The sequence below is a fragment of the Megalopta genalis genome, chromosome 12 (genome assembly GCF_051020955.1).
Source record: "Megalopta genalis isolate 19385.01 chromosome 12, iyMegGena1_principal, whole genome shotgun sequence".
NCBI lineage: Eukaryota > Metazoa > Arthropoda > Insecta > Hymenoptera > Halictidae > Megalopta > Megalopta genalis.
In genome coordinates, this window is record NC_135024.1 from 10,156,200 (window position 1) to 10,180,551 (window position 24,352).

At 28.2% G+C, this 24,352-nt stretch overlaps 3 protein-coding genes across 3 annotated transcripts in view; 2 read left to right on the top strand and 1 right to left on the bottom strand.

The window, feature by feature from the left end:
• Nucleotides 1-997: 997 nt before the first annotated feature.
• Ubc2 (ubiquitin conjugating enzyme 2) lies at nt 998-7,443 on the top strand. Its single transcript, XM_033468050.2, has 7 exons — nt 998-1,208; nt 1,969-2,077; nt 2,217-2,351; nt 2,429-2,479; nt 3,100-3,232; nt 4,149-4,296; nt 4,570-7,443. The coding sequence occupies exons 3-7, from the start codon at nt 2,221-2,223 to the stop codon at nt 4,665-4,667; spliced, it is 561 nt and encodes a 186-aa protein (XP_033323941.1). The 5' UTR covers nt 998-1,208; nt 1,969-2,077; nt 2,217-2,220; the 3' UTR covers nt 4,668-7,443.
• A 1,092-nt stretch (nt 7,444-8,535) lies between these two features.
• LOC117219141 (CD63 antigen) lies at nt 8,536-18,389 on the bottom strand. Its single transcript, XM_033468058.2, has 6 exons — nt 18,185-18,389; nt 15,028-15,216; nt 14,352-14,522; nt 13,784-14,005; nt 13,373-13,434; nt 8,536-11,298 (listed from the first exon to the last, which is right to left on the bottom strand). Exons 1-6 carry the CDS (start codon nt 18,245-18,247, stop codon nt 11,280-11,282), a joined length of 726 nt encoding a protein of 241 aa, XP_033323949.2. The 5' UTR covers nt 18,248-18,389; the 3' UTR covers nt 8,536-11,279.
• A 5,435-nt stretch (nt 18,390-23,824) lies between these two features.
• Nucleotides 23,825-24,352, top strand: part of LOC117219085 (uncharacterized) — a 33,253-nt gene continuing 32,725 nt past the window's right edge. Inside the window, exon 1 of the mRNA XM_033467981.2 lies at nt 23,825-24,086. Within this exon, the coding sequence (XP_033323872.2) occupies nt 24,009-24,086 (78 nt within the window). The 5' untranslated portion in view covers nt 23,825-24,008. The remainder of the gene's footprint in view (nt 24,087-24,352) is intronic.

The following is a 24,352-nucleotide window of genomic DNA, read 5'->3' on the forward strand; positions in this document are numbered from 1 at the left end:
AAAAAGCGCGGTAATATTTGAAGTATGACTTGATAGAAAGTCATGTCTAAAAAGATATGGACAATTTCATGAATTGAATATTACTCGAGAAATGATTTTTAACGTGTATGTTATTTTTTACTGTATCAAATTTATTATCCTTTCTTCATTATTTTTTCTCCCTTTCTATGTTTGTTTAATTTTGTTATTCATTTTAGATACTGCATTTCCTATTGATCTTTCGGTTAACTTTTGAATACTTTTTACTTAAATGTGAAATCGGCGATGGTGGAACAAATTTTGAGTATGAATTACATTATGAATTCAGAATAGTTTTTGGACGAAATAAATTGTGTGATTAAATAAGCAAAACCTTAATGCGTAATACATTATTAACGAGAAAATAATTACGTTGGTTGCATGTTTACATATTGTTTAACAATATTATTAAAAGGACCTATGTAATACCTTTAACATAATTTTTCCACAAAGGCGTGTATATGTGTATGTATGCAATTGCATATATGTACTATATGACTATATTATGCAATATTAACAAAAATATATATGTATGTATGCATGTACTTTTGTACTATGTACACTGTACTTTGTACAGTGTCGTATTTCTCAAGTTCTATTCAGAGTTACAACTCTATAGACGATTTACTTAAGTAATAAAAGTATATTGTATATAGATAAGTACAAAAAACAATGAATAATGTCTCATAAAAATATGTTCATTGAATGCGGAATGTGAGATTAATTCACGATGGAAAATGATTTTCAAAAAACATTGAAGTTTTCCTTGTGGTATTCTTTATGATTTATGTAATAGTAAAAAAATAGAAAAAGGATAAGTTGTCCTAGGAGATTTTTGTGGAGGTATTGGTATTGTATATCCCTAAATACTGAAGTCGATAGTACAGCCATCTAGGAATGTCGGCTACCAACGTCCGCCGCAGCGGCGACAGAGTCAACATCCGGCGACGCAGAGATGCGCACGTTTCGGCGCTCGCCGAGGGAAAAGGGACGCCGCGATCGTGACTTTGGGACATGAGAGCGACGATGAAGCCCGCCAGCCTGCAGAGCAGCACCTGAGTAGCACAATTGCGTCTAGCAGTACGCACGAAACCGGAACCGGCTGGTTTACGCAGAATTTACATAGGATCAACCTACAATTATAAACTTGATCCCGAAACGATTGGGAAGCTACCCTTTCTATCAACGAGGTAACACACCTCTTCCTCTTGATCGTATATGGCTCTATAATAGTCTTTTTCAAACAGGAATTATTGTTGACTACCAATCACTAAATCCCTTTGTTTTTTAGAAATAATATCTTTTATGAAACTTCTATCAATGCTGATGATTAAGTTCATTTAATGCATTTCCACTTGTTCCATTGTAAAGTCAGTACCATTTTTATAGATTTTGATATTTTCCTATTATTTTTTCTATTACCATGTTAATTCTATTCAAATGGCTTTATAACGTTAATTTGGTAATGGATTGATCTTAATTTATCCTATTTGACATTGTCCTCAGCTTCTATTTTGTGCCATTTGTACTGCTACAATAAATTTTCTTTTTGTAAAATTTGGCAATTATTTCCTTCTTTAATTTAGAAAATAGACATAATTTATATTTGTATATGCCGATTTATTTCATTATAACGTTATGTTAATATTATAAATAGTTTTTGTATTTTTGTATTAATAATCTAATATTCTTGGATTAGTAAAAATCACAGTAGAAAGTATAACCTTATTAAATATTTACTTCTGTCAATAGTGTAAATTAAATAACATGAAATTGTTTTGAAAACTTTAGTAAATAAATAAATAAATTTTGTTGATTATTCCTTGTATATGCTTATTGTGTTTTCATTTGGTAGTCATTTTCCAAATAATATCTTCAATCCTAATACAAATTAATGTATATTAAACATTAGGGACTATACTTTCATTATCTCTTATATCTTGATTTTAGGTAAGAGGATTGTTCACTTAGAGGTTCTTGTTGAAAATATAGGATTTGTTATAAGAGCACTTAGACATCATCGTAAGAAGTTCTCAACACCCATAGCTCAGGGCATCAGGTATATTTACATTTTTCTTGTTTGATTTATTAATATATTATTTTAGAATTTCTGATTGAGTCACAATCTTGTTACGTACCAAGTTGTAGTTATTTATCAACTCTTCTTTAATTGTGTAGTATAATACAAATTATTTTAGAGCCATGTCATCGGGTGCAGGTTCTAGTGGAACTAGCAGAGGGCGTGGTTCATCGTTAGCAGACAATAAACCAGAGAACAAAGAAGCAAAGCCAAATCCAAAGATGTCGAAAGCTTTAGGAACGTCTGCCAAAAGGTACCACAATTATAATAAAAAATCAAGACATGTTTGCTATAAAAATCTGTAATTGTGAAATTAATCTTCTATTACAGGATACAAAAAGAGTTGGCAGAAATCACATTAGACCCTCCTCCAAATTGCAGGTTCGCACTCATTAATTAACTTTTAACCAATGTAAATTTTATTCTTAGAAGTAATGAGTAAGACTCTAAGAGTTTGAATTACAATAGAGGAATTAATGGCAAACATGGTATTTAAAAAATACAAAATAGACATAACAGATTTGATAATTGTTTACAGCAGTCTACTTCAATGACAACATGCATATCTGCAAACAGTATCTATATTCATATACAATATTATATGAATAGGTAGACACTCCATTTCACGTTTCCATTTGTCACTTAATTAAGACGAAAACTTTCAGATTTAGAATTAGTTTTGATGTGTCTACAATATCCGGAATCTTGCCACAATTTGATTCATGACTTCATTTCAAAAAAACTAAAAAGATATTATAAAAACAATGTATTAAGTCGTTAATTACCTAAATTATTAGAATAAGGCAAATATGTAATATGTTCTATTTATTTAGTCTTTAATAGATACTTCATTCTATTTCCATATAGCATTATTTCAAAGCGAATGAAAATTTGATTTTGTTTGATATAGGTGATCTTTTAGGAAATTTTTTTCATGGAAACTTCATATATTTTACTATACATTTTATAAATATTTAATCATTATTTTCTGTGTTTTATAGTGCAGGACCTAAAGGGGATAATTTATATGAATGGGTATCAACTATACTTGGACCACCAGGTTCAGTTTATGAAGGAGGAGTGTTCTTCCTAGACATACATTTTTCCCCGGAATACCCTTTCAAACCACCAAAGGTATTGTAGTAATAATGTAATTAATTATTAATCTTTTCCTGTGATTACTTTATGATATACTATACAACTTCAATATAAATCGAAAAAGTTGAGTTCTTTAATTAATAAATTATATTAGAAGACATATATAGTTCATATATCTTATAGCATTGTATGACATATGTATTAATATTCAGACTGCAGAATTCGGGTCTATTTGGATCAAAAGTATAAATATCTAGTTATAGGCAATTAATATTAATTTTCAAATGTTTCATTAAGGTCTATAGAAAAATTAAAGTTTCTAGAAGGAACATCTTAGAAAATACGTTCGAGAACATTGATAAACAAAGTTATAAATAATAAAAAGATCTACCATTCGAGTGTTAAGAGACATGTTGGATTTATTAGTGCACTATATAAAAGTTATTGTCATTTCAAATTGTATGAATTCCATAATCAGTCAATGTTTGCTTCCTGAACGAAATATAAGTAAGCTGCTAGCATTTACTGCTATACCATTACTACCAGAAACTACTTGATAGAAGTCTTTTAAGATCAACTAATAAGGGACATTAGCCAATTGATTTGCGATTTTAATGCTTTTATAGTACATGCATAAAATTTTACATCGACGAATATCCATGTTAAAGGTGTGGAAGTAGCTTCAATATTGCTAAATTTATATTATCGAATGGATGATGATACAACCATGAGGAGTATGATTTCATATGAAAAAATAAGTCGAAAATACAGACAAAAATTGTTTGTGGAATACAGAAGAAAATTGTGTTGTGCATAACATTTTATTTTTTCACAAAGACTTATGTTCTGTATAGTTACCATCCGTGAGGCGCCCTGTATAGATTAATGGAAAATCAAAATATAACAAGAAAATAACAGTAATGAGTAATCAAATTTTTTAAAATTGTTTTAGGTCACATTCCGAACACGTATCTATCATTGTAATATAAACAGTCAAGGCGTCATTTGTTTGGACATATTAAAAGACAATTGGTCGCCTGCACTTACTATTTCTAAAGTCTTATTGTCTATTTGTTCACTTCTGACGGACTGCAATCCAGGTAAATTCTAACATATATAAGTGTTACATTATTAATTTTTTGTATTATAGTGGTCAACATTATGTGAATATTGAAGAGAAAGAAATTATTATATATCTAATTAATTAGTTATTTTTATTAATCATCTGATATAATTCACGAGAAATATTACATATTTTTTTAAATACTATATAGGAAAACGTTAAATGTAAATTGAAAGATTTTTGCACAATTTATAGCATACGTCTTTAGAAATAAATGTGTATGTAACACTGTTCACTGTTACATTTTTAGCGGATCCTCTAGTAGGAAGTATAGCAACACAGTATCTTCAGAATAGAGAAGAGCACGATCGTATAGCACGACTTTGGACTAAACGTTATGCAACATGAACGATTTTTTCAAAAGCGCTGCCCTTTTCATTCCTTCAAAACAAAGAACGGCCACTTAAGGGAGCCAACCTAATTATATTCAGATTTTGAATATTCGAATTGATCAATTGTTTTTAATAAATTAAAAGCAGTTTTCTTCGATTAGTTGGATATATATTTCACTTACTATTTCTGAGACATTTTCTTCACTTCAATTTTAAAATTATATCTTGGTCCAAATATTATTATTATTTTTGTTCGTTCACATACAAATAAAAACATTTAAAATTGTTTAAAATATATTCATAATTTACCAACATAAGACTGAGTCTCTCGAAAAGGTTTTATTTACTCGATCTCGATGTAAGGTCAATAATATTTATTTTATTAATGAACACTTGCAAATATGACATTAGTACAGATGTCGAAAAATATGTTTAATCTAATTAATTTGTTTCTTATATTAAACTATGTTTTACGAAGCGATCAGAAGTAATAAATCATTAATATTGATCGTTCGAATAGTCAATTTTGGCTCTCCGCATCTTCGAGAAACTTATTGTATGTATATGTATATCGACCGAAGGATCGCTTTAAACGAAAGACTCTTCAAGATCGTCGATTCGATCATTGTGATGTGCTTTTATATCGAGTATGTAAATGTGCCTAAGATGAATGAATGTGCGTGTATGTGTAACCTATACTCTCTTTTTCACTCTGTAACTCTTGAGAAAAGCAGTACATCTTCCACAATTTATGTTTATATCTATGATATTGGCTCACTTTTTTCATTTATTTTATCATACATTTGATAAGACATTTATTTGTGTTTTCATTGTTACACTCTCTTCTTTAATCCTTTTGATAATGAATCAAAATTTATATGCAGTCAATTCGAAGTGTTGCAAGGACCCTAGAAACTTTTGTAAACAGTGCTTTCTAATAGAATTATACATTTTTACTAAATACATTAATTTACATTTCTAATATACCCATTTAAAAAGAAAGTAATATTTTTTACATCAGATATAACAAGAAGTGTAACGTTTAAAAGTATTTCGATAAAAATAATTGCAGAATGTCTTCCAAAAATAGAAGTAGTTTGTTTCTTCAGATTTTTTAAAATAATAAAAATTCTGAGTTTTAGTACAATCAATTGTTTTACTAATTGTGAGAAACTCTGAATTCTTACTAGTTTGTGAAAAATGTGACTCGAGAGTGAAAAGGGTGAAAAGTGAGGGCCCTTAGTTATTTTTCTTTTGCCTTTTGTTTGTTCTGTTCATCTGATCGTTTTAAGAACTCGTGATGAAATAGTATTTAAAAGGGTACATCCAATGACAGTACCAGATAATATTGATAGTTTAGGCAATATTATGAACAATATGAATAATCCGAATGTAAGTAAGTAATTAGGCTACTAGTTAAGGGGCCCTATTCATTTTTTTTACTAACTTACCTTTGCATTAAGCGAACGAAAATTTTGTTGTACAAAATAATATTTATTCTTTATAGACAGGTACCGAAAGGAAAAAGAAATCTGACTTTTTGGCAGAAATTGTCTATAATTTAAGTTCATTTGACAAAAATGTAACTGCAGTTACGTTTATTAAACAATAATGTTAATCATAATAAATTACTTTTTACTGATTTATTACAAATTTAGTGATAAATCATACACGAGTGATCATTGTAATTAAATAGGCGTAGCACTTGAGTAATTAAACAAAAATAGAATTTCGCTCACTTGGGTTCCTCTTCAAATTTATGTGTTAATCGGGCCCGTAATATTTAAATTGTTGCGATTGTAAATAAACATAATTTTCTGTATATTAGTGACAAATCATAACCATAATTCTCATCAAATTTGTATTGATTATTATATTAACAAACTGAATACAGATGTGATGTCTTCTAAAAGGTCTTCTCATAGAATTTTTCTTTTTGTTAAAACTGCATTAAATGAACAAAGAAATTAACTATTTGAATTATGAAAGTAATGAAGTTTTATATTAATTCATCATTCAAATATTTTTAACAGATTATGAAACGTTATTAATGGTTCCTTCTGGTGAAAAATCGATCTCCAGAAAAAAATATACGTTGATTAATACGACTATATCACAAGCAGAATTAATGATAACAGAAAGGATGTATTTACTATTTTAATTCATGATTTAATTGTACAGTTCATATCGCGCAAACAACTTTAATTTTTTATTTGATTTCAGTTACTATCGTTAAGGTTCTTGTAAATATATTCTGTGAAGTTCTTGAAGAAATGATCTATATATATAGATCTTTTAGACCTCTGAAACTGTATATAAATTGCACGTAGAATCTGCTCTTTTGTAATTAAAAGTATACAACAAAAAAGGAATGATTTTTATTCATACAGCGTTTCATTAAAATATTTTTGTGAGGGAAATTGTTTAAACGAGTCTTTGAATTGGTGTGAAAATCAAAAGCGACTAATTGTTCAACAAATTTACAAGTAATATAACTTAGATCTTAACTGTGGCATGCAAAAGTAATTACTCGGAAAATTTTGTAATCGTTGTATTGTTTCAAGATTATTCAAAACTATTCTGAAATGTCTTTAAGTTAAAAAGAAAAGATCGTTTAAACGGAGTCCTACCCTCTTATCTTTTGCGAATTCATTTCTGTCCTGATTCCTTTTAACGATAAATATAGTTATAGAACTGTGCAAGAGAGCATCCTATATAATTATTGAATGTTAGTCTGCTAATCCTATAAGTGAATATAGAGCGAAATAAAAGAAAAAAAAACTGATTGTAAAGAGTTTTTGTCCTTTCTTTTTTTTATTACCAATTGAATTTTATTTAAATTAAACATCTTTTTATTCTTCAATCTATATAAATAACTATGAGTGATTCAAATAATATGTTATTTATCATACTAATCTTTTCCTCAAAAATTCAATTAAGTTGTATCTTAGTGCAGATGATAATTTATAAATTGTCTACATTAAAATAACAAAACAAAGTAGGTAAAATTGTGAGATTCTTGCATAAGTGACATTCACATGATAAAAGAAGGAAGAGAGTTTATTTACAATTTTTGTAAGAGAAAGACATGAATTGGATTTATTTAGTAATAAAGTTTGAGTAGTTATTCTTTCAAAAGTAAAACTTCAAATTTTATCCAATGTAAAAAATAACTGAGCTTGTATTATATAAAAATCTTCAAAATACAAAATATTTCAGTTTCAACAAAATTAGACAACATCCTTTGCTGGATCCGTGTGCTATTGTTACCTCAACTATTGAACAAAAACCGCATTTCATGCTCTGAGAAACGAAAAAATGTTGACTGACTACATCATTCGCTTTATTGCCTAAAGTTCTTGAGAGTTTTGCAGACTACCGCAAAACTAAACCTGCAATAATTATATTTAGATACTGGAATAGCGCGATTTTTACTTTCTTATATTTAAGAAACTGGATTTCAAAGTATATTTTATATATAAACATAAACAAATTTTTTAAGTAATTAAATGTGTTGAAATTAAAATTTGTGATGTTATCTGTAGAGTGCGAATATTTATGCATTTATGATTTATTCAAATTTTTAAAATAGAAGATAATGTCTACACGAATAAAAATTAATGATATCTTTACTTGACTTTTACTACAATAAATCTTCCAGCCAAGGGAAAATAGTTCTTTTAAATTTGAATTTTCAGAAAATTAAACGTGAAATTGAGAACTCGTATCAAAATTTGCTATTTACAGTTATCGCATTAATAATAGTTGTAAATAAGGATGAATAGATGAGACATAATAAATGATTCAAAATTATTACATCAATTCAGGTCATACTATTTATTAGTAAAAATAACGTTTGTGGCCTACAATAAATAAACACAATATTTATTTAATATATTTTATTAATATAGATAAAAGCTATACGACAAAATGTGCTAAAGTGATCAGCTCCTAAAGGACGATAATAATATATCCATTAATTAATTAAATTACAAGTACAAAAATATCGTAAGAGACTAAACGCCACAAAAGCAAACGTTTTCTTCTCATTTAATACTGATTTTGTTTTTGTATTTCTTACGTTATCGTCAGTCTTCTCTTATTAGCCGATTATGAAAAGTATAACATCCGGATAAGATTTTTGTTTCCATTACGCTTCGCATTGTATACAATTTTTTTGCACGAAATTATATAAATTAATATTGGTCAGATTTCCTCTTAAATGAGAACATTCGCTATCGCATATAAAAATTCTATAATTTAACAATGTGTAGAATTTTATATAGTTTAAAATTAAATGCATATACACCAAAATTAATTTAACATGGACATCCTATATATATATAAGTTTATATGACTTAATACTATGGTTTAAAATATCATTATGTAATATTAATGAGAGAGAACGTATCAAATAACAGAAATTACAATAATTAAATAAACAAGTTAAAAATGAATCAAAATGATTGGTATAATTGTGTAAATGGTTCCAAAGAACTTCAACAGAATTAAAATATGAAAAAATTATTACTTTTTAACAATCTTGTAACCAAAGAATTAACGAACTGATATTAAAACAAAGAATAAAAAAGGAAATTTTCATACCTAATTAATGTATAGCTTAAAGGAACACTTAATTTTAACTTCTAAGTTTTGAACAATTAATCAATTATTCAAATTAATGCTAATGAATTATTTAACAATTCAAACACATCGCTAAACATTAGGCACACTTGAAAATCTCAGTATTACCTATTAAATATATTCATCCCAATTTTGTCTCTTGTAAATAATATATCATTCATTGAAACCTCGCTTATTTATTGGTACAATGTGCAACATTAATCGCTCCAAAATAATTATATTGTAATAATAATGTTTATTAACTTTTTATAATCAATCATTACTCTCTCATTACTCTATTATTTAGCCAGTAAAACAAATACATATATCGAAATCGTCTAAATAATCAAAATTATTATTTAGGTATTACCTAGTTTTGTGAGACGTGTAAGCTAAATGTTTTAAAATATTGAAAATTAATAATAAAATAAGAGTACAATTATTTCTAATGATTTGTAATACATTACACTATCATGGCCAGCAAAAAGAGTAATCATTATTTTCATTAAAAATAACGATTACATTCGAATTGTGTATATTTCCGGAATTAGTTAAACTACTATCTCGTTGTAATTAATTTACTGTACCAAAATATGCGAGATTTCAAAGTTGTAATTAACGGACTGCAATTACAATTGCAATGATTATAATAAAATTCTTCAAATCGACGCAATGCCATGAGCTCATATTTTTATTTTCTACTTCGGTTAGTAGTTTCGCATAAAAGAATGACAAAAATCTGTTGTCGCGAAATATTGGTTCTTTCGTGCCAGCCGACTGTTTAATGAATTTTGTTTTAAATGTATTTGCTTGTAAAAACTGAAACAATTCTGGTCTCAACGTAGAATGATTTTACAAGAAAAAAATATTTGAATCCAGACTTCGCAATATCTCGACACGTTATTATTTTGAAAATGATGAAGCTAATTTTTGGTTGTCAATTTTAAATTAAAGTCATATACAAAGCATTATTTAGTACTTACAATTATAATGTATAAAATTGTTTCAACAATATACATTTAACATATTGTGTGCTATGTGCAACGAATTTACAAACATTTGTTTGACTATTGTATATGGTATAGGCTATTCTCTAAATAATATCTATGGTAATGTTTCAATTTCTAGGGCTAGTAAAAAACATTTCTGATATTTATGGAAATAAGTACAAATAAATTTTGAACTATTCAAGACTAATGTGTTTGCATTGCAGCATTTCATGTATACGTATGTGTTTAATATTCAGTTATGTAACTTATTATGTTCATCTATTATGTATGACTTTATTTGTAGATAAACTCATATCGCCTAGAAAGTATATTTCATTTATGATTTTTCAACTTTAGAAGAGATCAACAAAATGGTATAGAATACTGAGGATATGTGAAAATGTGAGAACAATGAGGTATACATATTATATTAAATGGTAATGGTTGTTAATAAGATAAAGTATTTCCGTTAATTATTAGTATTAATGATTAAAGTAAAAAGAATATCGAAAATGAATTATTGCTTAAATCGAAATATATATGTATATTAGGATGATATACTTATCCAGCTCTGCTGTGCACGATGAAAATATATTTCATACATCTATGACTGACTATATGAATATAAAATGTTCTATAGAGTGAGGATGCATAAAGTGTTTTTCTTTGCGACAAATCGAGGCACTGAAAGAGTCTTTTAGACTGCGACAGACGTCTAAAACCAAATCTATAATTATCCAATTTCCTTTGAAATATTCTTGTATGGTAATAAGCTCCACGTAAAACACAATCTAAGAAGAAGTTTGGTTTCAACCATTTGGCATATAATGGCAGTAATTTGAATTAGATTCTCCAATGATTTGCTTTCTTCTGAATCTAGACTGCGCAGATAAATGTTCGTTATTCTGCAGCCAAGGTTCTAAGTAAATGGTTTTGCGACGACTCTAGAATTATTCTTTGAATGAATTCACGACGAACAATACTTAGAGTTATAATACCTCCTAATTGGTGTCAGATCAGTGCGCTGCGGTCTCGCTGCAAGTATAAATTAATTAAATCGTCCGTAACAGAACACCGTTTTTCTGATAAAACACACCAAGTGTCGCACGTGGCAAAGCAAGAAGGTGCATATACAGTTTACGCTTTCCAAAATAAGACAATGACAATTAGAATCATTTGTATCATATTATTAATTACACATCGTTTGCGCTTTCGTTTCATTGTTAACATTAAAATTTTTAATTTACTATAAACTATCAACATCTCAAAAATATACATAGATATCATATACAGCATGTTTCATGTGATTAAATTGTTTGTAAATATTTTCTTCTTTTTAATTAATACATTATTTACATTCAAGTAAAGTACACTGTAAGCCTTTCAAGAATGACTTGAAGTATAGAACTATTCTTACTACCTAATTGTCACAGACTTGTTGCATTTCTTCTACCATATAATATGAAATTATGAAAGTAAAATGCTTTAAAAGATAAAGTTACATAGAACATGCTGTACAATCTATATATTTCAAGTTACCAATCTTTTAATAATTTTGAAATATAATTTGTACAAATAAATGTATGTCTATACCTTTAATACAAATTTCTATGCACTTTTCAAATAATGCAAGTATAATTTTGAAGAGTGTATATAATTAAATATTTCATCACGTGTATATGATAAACCAAATTCATATCCTAGCAAAGAATATAATTTTGAAAACAAAATTAAAATAATATAGTTTTAAAAATTAAAATTAATTCTATGTCCAGATTAAGGAAAGCGTAGATATGAGAATTAAGTTTCTAAAGAAACAAATAGCGTTAGGTACTGTCAATTTAACAAGACTGTTTAATAATTGTATTGAAATTGCATGAATGTAAAAATCATGCTATTCCATTTCCATATAGAGTTTGAAGTTTCTCCAACGTACAATTGTGTAATCATATTGTCAATTTACAAGTTCAATAATAATTTATAGTGTAAACACTATGTAAACTTTGTATGAACAATAGAACGCTTCCTTATTGTGTGATGTCTATTTATCTATATTATTAAAGTAAAACCCATTCACTGAATTACAGGTAACATGATGGTGTAAACATCTTGAAATAATGTATAAATATTTTGTAACTATTGTGTTAGAAATGTTTAATTAGTCTGATGATTAAACCATAATGCCCTGTGTATATATTATGCTTGTTTACTTTTAGATGTTGCCTTCATTGTTATTATTTTTGTTTGACATTTTTTCAAAATCGTAGGTAAATGAAAAAGTATCATACAAAGTTTAAAAAAACATAATTTAAAAAGCTTGTAAGCTTAGGCTCACTGAAAGAAAGCTAAAAATACTAAATAACGAAAGCATAGTACTTTTAACCATTACAATATTTCTTTGTATTAAGTTCAATAAAACAAGAATGAAATAACATACTTTGACATTGAAGATCATTTTCCATAAAATTAAACCAGATTGTAGAAACTTAGTTGTAACAAAGAATACATTAATATTCATGTATGTAACACTGAAATCTTAACATAAATATATTACTTTCCATTTATAAATCTTGTGTATCCGCGTGCAGTTTGTTAACAAAGTACAAAATCTTTCCCACTGTTATAGTATAAAAATGATCAGTCTTAAAGAAACAGTCATAAAGACAACATACTGCACAAAAATACTTCCTGTTCCTTACATTAAATTTTCAACATCTAAAGTAATATATTAACAGTACTAAAAAGTACTAAAAAGTACCAACAGTACTAATATTTCGTTTGTATTAACGTTGCTATGACTGAGAATGGATATAGTAATAATGGCAATGATGTAGATAAAAGTACAATAAAAGCAAATCATTATAATAACTTCATAAAATAAAATCCAATGTTGCCACTAGTGTATTGGCCATTTGATTTTTCTGTTTTACCATTTTTGTGCAGCATGATAAATGAAGAGTACAATGTGCAATTTGTGCAATATTCTGTTACTTAAAAAGAAAGATAAGAAAATTGATACATGAATGTGTAACAGCGAAAGACAGAGAGCACATTTTGAAGATTCAGTGCAATTTTTAGGCATTATAACTGTGGATAACTGTCTGCTTACACAGTTTCGTATTCGCGACGTATTGAACGTGCCAAACAACATGCGAAGATTACTCCAACCAACTATAATCATAAAAATTGTATTATATTAGTTAATTTAACATACAGTTGTTAATATTAGTTTACTGTCTATTTTTAATTAGTTTAACCATTGAGCTGATAAATACATACAATATAAGTACTCTGAATGTATATAAACATATTAGAAGAGATTTTCTATAATGTACATCTAAAAAGTATGCTATTATAAAGTTTCAAACAAAATTGAGAACACAAAGGATAAAAAATGGTAAAAGAAACTATATCCAAAAGATTATAATAGCAATTCAGTTAAACTCCTGTTATTGAAAACAACAATTACGCGAACTGTAGAAAATTAATATCCATTATCACATGTAGATAAAATAATTACCTGAATAATAGCAATGCCAATGCCTACACCACCCAAAATTAATGCATTATGCTCAATAGCATTTTGGAGACTGTGCATACATCCACCTTCATATATGTAAATTGAATTTATGTCACATTTGCTTCCTTTTGGTACTTCCCTACAGCAGGAATTTGGTAAAGTATTGTCTGAGAAACCAACTTCAGCCCAATCCAGAGGACCATTCTTTCCACAACATTGGAGCTATAATTTTATGATCAATTTTGTATTAATTGTATGTTCACTTAGATAGCGAAATTTGAACAAAATAATTTATCAATTAACTATTAGTTTTTTAAGGGTTTCATACATTGTTAACATTGTATTTCAGTTTTCTTGCGAGTTACAGATATTTTTTCGACTAGGTATATTTTATCAATCTATATCATATTAAATTAAATACTACAAGTTAAATATTACTAGAAAAGTATGAATTGTAGACAAATAAATAATTATGTTAACATAAATACACTCTTTCTATTAATAATGTATACTTATCTGGAACAGAAATTCAATTTAATTTTTGAAAACATATATTGTGTATATTTACATCGTGATGTACAATATCCCATGACTTGCGAGTGCTTGCTTCAGTTTGATATTCCTTCATAGTACTGGTCATTCTATTTTCTACCATTTGCCGAACTTCACTCTGCATCAAATATCCGGAAATACCGGCAACGAGCTCCAGTACAAAGATTAGGAGTAGTAATACTGAAAACTATATAACAAAATTCTATATATATAATGTATTCTTTTAATTGTATTTCCAAGTACATTTCTTTTAAACTCATATAATACAGTTCAAGTTTTTTTTTATGCTAAATTATAATACTTCTAAGAATTATTTATAATATATAAAAATTGAACCAATTATTATGTTATATTTAGTCTTTTAATTACACAAAAGTAAATAACTTTAAAGTATATTTCAAAAGTTGCATAGGGTGACAATTAAAGTCTTCAATTTTTCTATAGCATATAGTTACTCTATTAATGATTATATTAAATAAGAAAATACGAGAGTACTCAATGAAAAACTAACTTGGCAATGAACTATTTGCTTCGTCAAATTTGAAAAATACTTAAAATTCCACAGCTTTAGTACTAAAATTATTTTAATCAAAGAATATAACTGTAGACTTAATTTGTACTATGCTTAAAAAGATGACTAAAATAAAATATTAAAATGATAATAATAATAATAATCATAAATGTATTCATACCGTTATTATCATGCAATGATTCTCTTTCACAGCTCCACAGCATCCAAAGAATGATACAATAAATACTACAGCACCTATTACGATCATGAAAACTGGTGCTGCAAAGAACCAACTATCCATAAAATTATTATATCCTTTGTAAACTACTAGGATTACAGTGCCAACAGCTATGAACACAATTCCTGTTATCTGTAATCATAGAAATTTGATGACTGTTTTTAATAATATTTTATATACAAAATATTTGTGATAAACTTAAATAATATTTAGCGTTTTAATTTTACTGTTACAAATATATTAACATATATCTACATGTTAAAATAGTTTCATAAAATTAAAAAAAAAAAAATACAGATTTTAAATATTTACATACAAATTTTTACAAGGAAACATATAATACAATTTTAATAGACAAATTCTTCGATTTATTATGAAAAAAGTAAAAATGAAATACAACAAAAACTGACTATTTTAGTTTCATTTTAAACCTAATAAAATTATTGATATAGAAAACAAATGTTGCAACCTAATTTACAACAAAGTTATGTTGCATAAATATTCATGGTTTACTGACAATATTAAATATTAAACACGAATATTTAACACGATTTTAATTTAAACCTTTGTGTGCATATGCTCATTAATCTTTTTTTGTGTAATATAAATATTTATTCTGGCGCGGGCAAGCAAAGTGTATAAATATTTCCAGAGCGTAAGAGCATTCATTTTTATTAAAAAATCATAAAGTAAATAAATAAATTTTTTAAAAATGTTTGTTAACAAAAATTAGAAGAAAAGGGTAACTATAAGGTAGTGGAGCCGGTTACTGTGGCGTGACCAATTGCTGTGCCTTTGATTTGTTTTTGATCATACTTAACATTATATTTAGCGAATAGACATATTAACATTGTTTACTTTTTTCTTTTGTTCATTTTTGCATAAAAAAATGTCATATGTCTTATTCGAGAAATATAAAGTTAATTACGTCCGAAAACAACCCAGAGACACAGTAATTGGTTACCCCACAGTAACCGAATCCGGTTACATTAGTATCCCGTTATCCATTCAAAAATTAATAATTTTGGAAAATAACAAAGTAAAATTGTCGATTTGTTCAAATTTCTGAAATTGCTAACGACGAAACTGATATTTAGTATGAAACATGTTTGGATAGGAAGAAGTTGATATAATGTAATTCATAGAGTTGTAAAGATGATTTGTAAAGCTGAATGCACGTAAGAAGTGCATAGAAGCACTAACCCACGCAACATGAGAATAATTCACATATGTATGTATATGTACAGCGAATGTCATTTGTGATCGTACACACATCGTAAACTTTTGTTCATTATATCATTAGGAAAAAATAGTTTACACGCATAGATATTAACATATTTTTATTCAATAGGAATACATTGCAAAATAAGAATTAATTTATATAAAATTAATTAAATAACATTTGGAAACAAAGTGTCAAAATCGTCGATTTCTGAAAATTCGTACAGTGTGGCAAAGCTGCAATAACGTTCGGTTTCTTTATCTTTATTAGTTGATAATTTTCGTTTTCTATTTTATTCGAACGGTTTTATTTAATATTAAAATATATTTGTGCAAATTAGTTTTAGGAAACCAAAATTGGTTCTTCGTTACTCTAGAAATTATAAATATAATAATACTTATTACATACGTTTATGAATTTCAAAATATTAAAATATAATATATAAAAAGAAGTAAATACAAGATTTATATAAAAAGATAAATTTCGAAATGTGCGGTGAGTTACGAAAATATCAAAAATTATTCTTATGTTATTGAATTAAAATTATAGCTGTTGAAGTGAAGAATAATAATGATGCAAGTGTCAGAAGGTTATTTGAAACAAGCAGTAATCACGCCCAAGTTACTAAAATAAAGTGTGTATTGATAAACGAAATGGGAAAAGCGAATTGAAGTTATTAAATACTTTTTAAGGAAAGTTTAAATGAACAATTTAATCTTCTAAAACGTGTTATTTTTTAAGATGAATCATGATCTAATGTGCTTTATATCTTATAATTTATGATAAGATTACAGCACAGAGAAAATAAAATAATAAAATATATATTAAAAAATAATATAATGTGCGGAGAGTTTGGAATTTTTATTGGTAAATGCATGAATATCGGTATAATTGCTCAAAAGAAATAAAAATAATACCACAATCACCATATATTGGTGTTATTGAACACATATGGTCACACTAAAATAAATATCAGGTTGCATGTATTATAAATTCCTTAATATAAGTTAAGGAATGTATATCACAAATAGAACTACTACTTGAAAAAATATTAATTAAGTTGATTTCTCGTTATTTAAAAGCTGTTGGAATTAGTCACGATTATCCTGCAAATCATTAAAATACTAATTATATTAGTTTTTGCTACGCGCAATCGAGACTAAACAAATATTCATATGTTTGTGCGTAAACTATTTTACCCTTAGTTGCATAATGAAAACAATTCATGATTAAAAATCTTATGAGCTTTGAGATGTTTAGCCAGTAATACTGCCCATACGTGTATGTATGTCGTATGCCAGGTATAGGTATACATCTTATATACTTGATACAAGTATGTAGGTAGCGAATGTTTTTGTTCCAATTTGACGATCGACTGACGCGGAGAAACGTAAAGACATTGTATTTGAAGTATTTCAACTATAGTAGGAGCAAAATTAATGTAAAATTGACTGTGTGTATACATGTATTCACAATTACTTGGATTTAACTTAGTTTTACCAAATTTGTTTTTAAATATACGAATATAATGTTTGTCAATGAATCATAAATGTTGTATTGAAAATTCTACAAATATTAAAAATTTATGAAACGTATTTCAAACAAAAAAGAGAAAAGAACATTCGAATATTTACAAGTTCGTGAAGCAATAATTTTGATCAAAGCAAGTGTAGTTGAATAACAAATTTAAATAAACTGAATAATTTATATCGACGAAGTTTCCAATACAAATAATGAACTGAGTTTATCAAGTAGTAGTACTAGTTCTTTAGACATTCGTAACGCTTGAGGAAATACGTTTCCTCGATAGAAAGGGTAACGTGACAGGAAATAACATAAAGATTGACGGAAGGCGCGAATACAACATGGAGTACTTACAGCGAATATCAAGTTGAAGAGAAACGTCAGGTATTTAATACACGTCATTCCACCGGACACCATTTTTGCCACTCACTGATTCACTGGTTTCAATCAGAAGAAAAATCGAGTACAAAACGTACTGGTATTGGCGAAAGGTAACGAAACAAGAACCGTGCGAGTCGTTTCTATAGTCGAAGAGGCTTTCTTCACTTCGGGGGCTCGCTAAGGAATAATCGTATTTTCATCGGTCCTCCCAGGCTGACTCGGATGCGTGCGCACCTTTCCCGTAATTTACTCAGAACCGACCACACACGTTCTGGAACCAGGGTTTAATGACAACTTTTTTCATTCCGAAATAAATCTGAAATTTAATTTCATATATTTTCGACAAATTTTATATTATTAACTCAATTAAATTATCCGCATATTCAAAATAATATTAGAATAGAGATAACGATAAATATGCAGTTTATAGGAGTCACTTTCGATTTCCATGACTTTGAAATACATACGTATGTAGCATGTTGTCAAGATCTCTTCATTCTAAACAACATTTTCTTATAGATATAATAGGCGCTCTCTTTTAGCTTTTGAGATATTCGCAAAGAAAGTTACAATCTAATGTTTTAGATTGTTTTTTTGTGCGTTCGAGACCTAACCCAGACCGAAGTCCTCAGATTTACAACTCACACGAGTTCGAAATAAAAAATACTATGATGCCATTGCTATTTTATTGCGATCAATAAAAAACGAACAGTTACTATAGACATTCTTGAAATTTTTGGTAGCAGAATTTTAGACATTTTACTGTATCCAAAAATAATATGTTATCTCAAAAGTTCTAATAATAATTTATATCCTACCTTTTTGCAAACTCTAAACCAGTTTACTTTGTAAATGAGTACCTTTTGCGGTGTCTTTCTGTCATGGCCTTCGTCACTAAGAAGACTGTGTCAATGGAAACTGTCTCTCTAGCGTTACGTATTAAAAAGACAATGTCAATGAAAACTGATTCTTCAATTAAATCTTGTTGTCTTGTTGTTTTATAGCTTTTGTAACATTTTCCGATTGATTTTCCACTAGTCCTAAAATTAATTTTAACTTGTGTGAGAAAGAAAGAAAGAAAGAAAGAAAGAGAGAGAGAGAGAGAGAGAGAGAGAGAGAGAGAGAGAGAGAGAGATTAATCGTCGTGTTTCCGTTAAAATATTTTTCCTTGTTCTACCTGTAATCGGAAACTTGAAGGAATGGATAGGAGACGATTTCTGATTAACTATAATGCGTTCAGCTTAAACAAATACAAACTAAATAAAGAATATTATATTTAAACATATCAAGAAACAGTAATGTTTACTCGCTTGCTGCAACACAAAAGCGATGAATTCTATTATAAATCAAAATCGCCCTAGATAACATATATTTTTCATAAACAAATTCTTAGTGCAAACACTGATGCCAATGAATTAACAAACACTCTTGTGTTTGTACTGAGAATTTGTACAATCTTCTTAGATTGTACACTTTGGTGTCACAAAATTAATGTTTCCTTTATACACACAGACATAATTTATTTCGTTTCTAAGAAGAAATTTTCACGAACCCTAAGTCTGTAATAAAACAGCAGGATGAAAAATGAACGCGGGAATAGAGTGTTTGTATAGCTGTGGTATAATAATCTATATTTCGGTTTGTCCTTATACGATCTGTTAACATTGATTCTCTGCGTAGCAGTAGGGACGATGCACTGCACGTCACCTTTGCTAGTTCAATACAACGCTTACCTTATATGAGTCTGAAATTATTTTACTGTTTATGTTAGTTATAAGTCGAGTATTAAAATGTACATGAAAACTATAACCATATAACAGTAGCAAAAGGATAAGTGTTCGTGAGAGTTAAAGTGCTTGTACATTATTTTATAAAAATAAGAGTTGTTTTTCAAATTAGTAGTTTCTTCCGGAAGATGAGTCCAAAAGGGTCCATTCCACAGGAAGTATGAAGTATCTTATTGGGAAATAATTATTAAAATTCCAGTATCGTTATGTTAATAGTGCTATAAAAAAAATTATTTGAACAACGTGTAGGTCACATAATCTGTTTGGTTATAATTAATTTTTTCAGTTTTGATGGGTTACATGCAAAGAAAAGATAGGCTAACAATAGTGGTAGATTACGGCGCAGCTGGTGGAGGCAGTCAGTTCGGACCCCATATGTCCTGGGGCCCCACCACGACAAGTTCATCGATCGTTTCACGACATGGATTCTTTTTACAATTCAAATGCAAATAAAATGTTATTTGACGACATTCGTCGGCTTCCTTCCTAGATTTCAGAATCTTAGGCGAGGTATGTCCATTACTTAATCTGCCACTGACCGAAGATGTTAAATTGCATTGACTTTATAAAATTTCCTTTCATATTTCTACAAATGTATAAAACCCGTTGTTAAATAATAACACATATGTAAGTAATATACAAGTTCTAACACCATTCCCTTGTCCTATTCCGTCTAATGTTCAAAGTCATTTCAAATGTATGCTCGAATTAAATGCATAATCAAATATATTCTTTACCGGCTACAAGATGCAATAGAAAAACTGAACGTAAAGAAATCATTTTTATTCTACGATATTCCTGGTTGAAAATCATTTAAATTGTGCCCTAAACATTTTTCATAACATGGAAAACAATAGAGATATTTAGGTGGTCTCTATTATCTGGGACACCCTATATACAGAAAATAGTTACAGAATCATTAGAACATACAAAAATACGGTAGTAAAAAAAATAAACCGCAAATAAATTCGAATAACTGAAATTATTAATCTTAAATTATTAAAATAAATTCAATACATGTTTCTTTTTTATATTTTGCGGTTTCGAAGTATATGATTTATATTTATATTTGTTTGCGAAGTATACGATTCAAGGAGGAAACATGTTATAGAAATAAGTTGATACAAAATTTGAAACTGTTAACAATTTTTTAAAGAAAAGAAAAAAAGACAACAATAATAAGCTCGTTGAAAATAACTGAGTGTAGAAATGAATAAGTTGCAAAGAGAAATTTGACACAAACATATTATATGTAGATCAAGAACAAAGTTCTTTTAAAATGATTTTTCAAAGTTCTTACGTCTAACGCTAAATCTTCTGAGCACTAAAAGCGACTAGTATGTATTACCTTATAAAAGTAACAGAAATTTGTTTATTAAGGTTTTTCAACAGTATATGCCTAATGAAATCTAAAAATTGCAAAATAAAACATATGAAACCTGTCATTTTGTCCGGTATGTTGAGGAATCTATAGTAATGTACACACATATAAGGAAACGTAGTATATCATAATAGACGATAGTAATAAACTTCTCTTATGCTTTTTTCGAAACTATGTCTTTTGGATTGGTCGACGCAAAAATTCTATTACATGTTCGATTCTGACGTTTGGAGAAAATATTCTGCAATGTTGTTCATGTTTTTTCCGTGTTTCAATTGTGTAATTATTTAGAAACATTTAAACTTGATTTTTTTTCAGTAAAAATAAGTTCTTCCATTTCTAGCTGTGATTATTATTTTGTAGTTGAGATGTTTCAGTCTTTTGTAATAAAGATGGTCAGCAATCAATTTTTCAGAAAGTGAGGCTTTAAAAGGAACAAACAACATAATTCTCAACCATTTTGTAAACATTGAGACACAAAGTTACGAGTTACGTTTTCATATCATAGAAAAGTTTGACGGGACGTCATGCCGTTTCTTTGAATACATTTTTATTTTTAATTAATTGTAGTGGTGCCTAGATACACAACTAATAGTTAATTTATATTAATGATTTATCTTGCATGCTTCTATCTCGCTACTGAGTGAGAATTTAGCTCTGTATATTATTAAAAATTGAACATCTTTAATTAGAAAATATAAACTCGAATTATATTTAAATATATATAATTAAAACGTTTATGTTGGTTCTGCTTAACTGTGCGGCCCATTGCTGCGATTTTTAATGCAATGATACAATGATTGTTGTAACAACAGTATCTTTTAGACATTTGTTTTATCAATGTTTTCGTTTAAACATAATAAGACCGTATTCATCAAGCTGTTGCACCAGTTTTATCATAAAATATACCTTAAATAAATAGATGTATGTACAAAAGCATTATTACAATCTCAATAATTATAAAATAAAGAATTTGAAATCTCACATACATTGCATAAAAAAAATCTTCAATCAGACAATTGGTTTTGAGAAGTCCTAGTATTTTGTCACAGAGTGTAGTTCTAGCAATTACAATTACGCGAAACATAATAATAACCCGAATGTTAAGTGAACAATATTCTTTGCATTAATCATTGGATAGTTATTTGTATACAAAAATGAGAATTTAATTTGTTTTTTCATCTAAATAAAGTAAAATCTTTCTTCGATTAAATATTTAAGAATGATATATTCATAATTATCATAATTATACGACAATAATCATAACCATAATCATAATTGTGATCATAATTATACAATAACTATTTCCCCTAAAAATAATAGTATTAAAATATCGATCAAATTATATTAATTCACATTGAACAAAGATATCATTGTATTCATTTTAACTATTTATAGGATAACTCGCCCTGTTTGAGCATCTTGATTGTTTCGCACGTTATTGACAATAGAAAAATATACCGAAGGAAAACATGACTAAGGGCAAAGGGTCAATTTTAACGAGTAAACAAAATATCTCAAGGTGTAATATTATGATCTTAATGATCATCTTAATGATAATATCGTGATATCCGGGAAGTTAATGCGACCATTATTTTGTGGAAATTATTTGCCTTTTCTTATCACTATATGATAAAATCTCAATCGCTGACTTCGACAAAAATTCCTTACTTACATTATCAATATTTCTTTACATTTTTCATTATCGCCAATAAAAATGAGATATATTTAAGGAGATAGACTTGAGCATCTACTTAAGGCAGACAGCGTAACGAACACAAAACATTTTTAAGAAAAGAAAATTTACCGTGCGAAGTGGCACATAAAACAAATTATTTTTCTTTCTTCTTTGCAAATTCGAAAAAAATTATGAAACCTGGGAGATATTGCAGAAGACAGACATGTATGTCTACAAAATTACACAATAGATTATAAATTATCACTATATTGATGAATTCTATAATAATAAAATATCATATTTCACATTAATATAAAGATAAAGTTACTCGAAGCTTCATTGTCTACAGAAATTTGAAAGCATCAAATAAATTATCATGTATGGATAATTCGAAATGTAATTCGAAATTACAGTAAAAGTATGATCATATGCACATATGTTTAGAGGCAGAGTCCGTAATTATAGGCGACAGTAAATAGTGTAAACAGAAAGGGTTTGTTCAATTTAATTCAACATTGAAATTTATAAATTTTGCTTCAACGAAATATGAAATTTTAAGTTTCCGTTACGTATAACCTACGTTATGATTGAGAATAAAAGCGATCGAATGTGTAGAAATCTCGAGCGTTCGAAACCATTGGCAGCACAACAGAGAATTTGAAAATCCTGAACTATGAAAACAGATTTGTGATTGGCAATCTTTGAAGTTTCGCAACCTTGGCTAAACGCTACGCACGGCGCATGCGCGCGGACACGCAGCCACGCGATAACTGTCTGAAAGCAGTGAATCGTTGTTGCGATGTTCTCGGCCGGTCTCTTCGTTTTCTGTTAACGGTTTGAAAAACCGCGAAAATCTCCGACGTACTTCCATCGTTCTATTTCTTTTTTTACAAACCATTAAATAGTGATCCTCGCGATCGTTAATTAAATATAGTTAGTTCGTTAGATCTAATGATTGGTACCATGAAATTGCCTCTTGGTTCACAATGTGTCAAATTATTGCTCTTTCTGTTCAATCTGCTCTTCGTCGTAAGTACCATCTATTTTGTTTTTTTTATATAATGTTTACATTTATATCGTTGTCTATTCCTATAAATGCGTATGCATATAGCCATATAGACAAGTTTAGAAGATCGTTAACGCATATGCCAGATAAGTTTCCGTCTTATGTGTTATATCTTACGCGGAAAATGTTAGTCCGATCGAATTTATTTTTTAATTGCCTTTCAATCACGTATACAATTAGAAATACACATGTATACTGGTTTATTCTGTAATGATGTGAAAATTGTGGT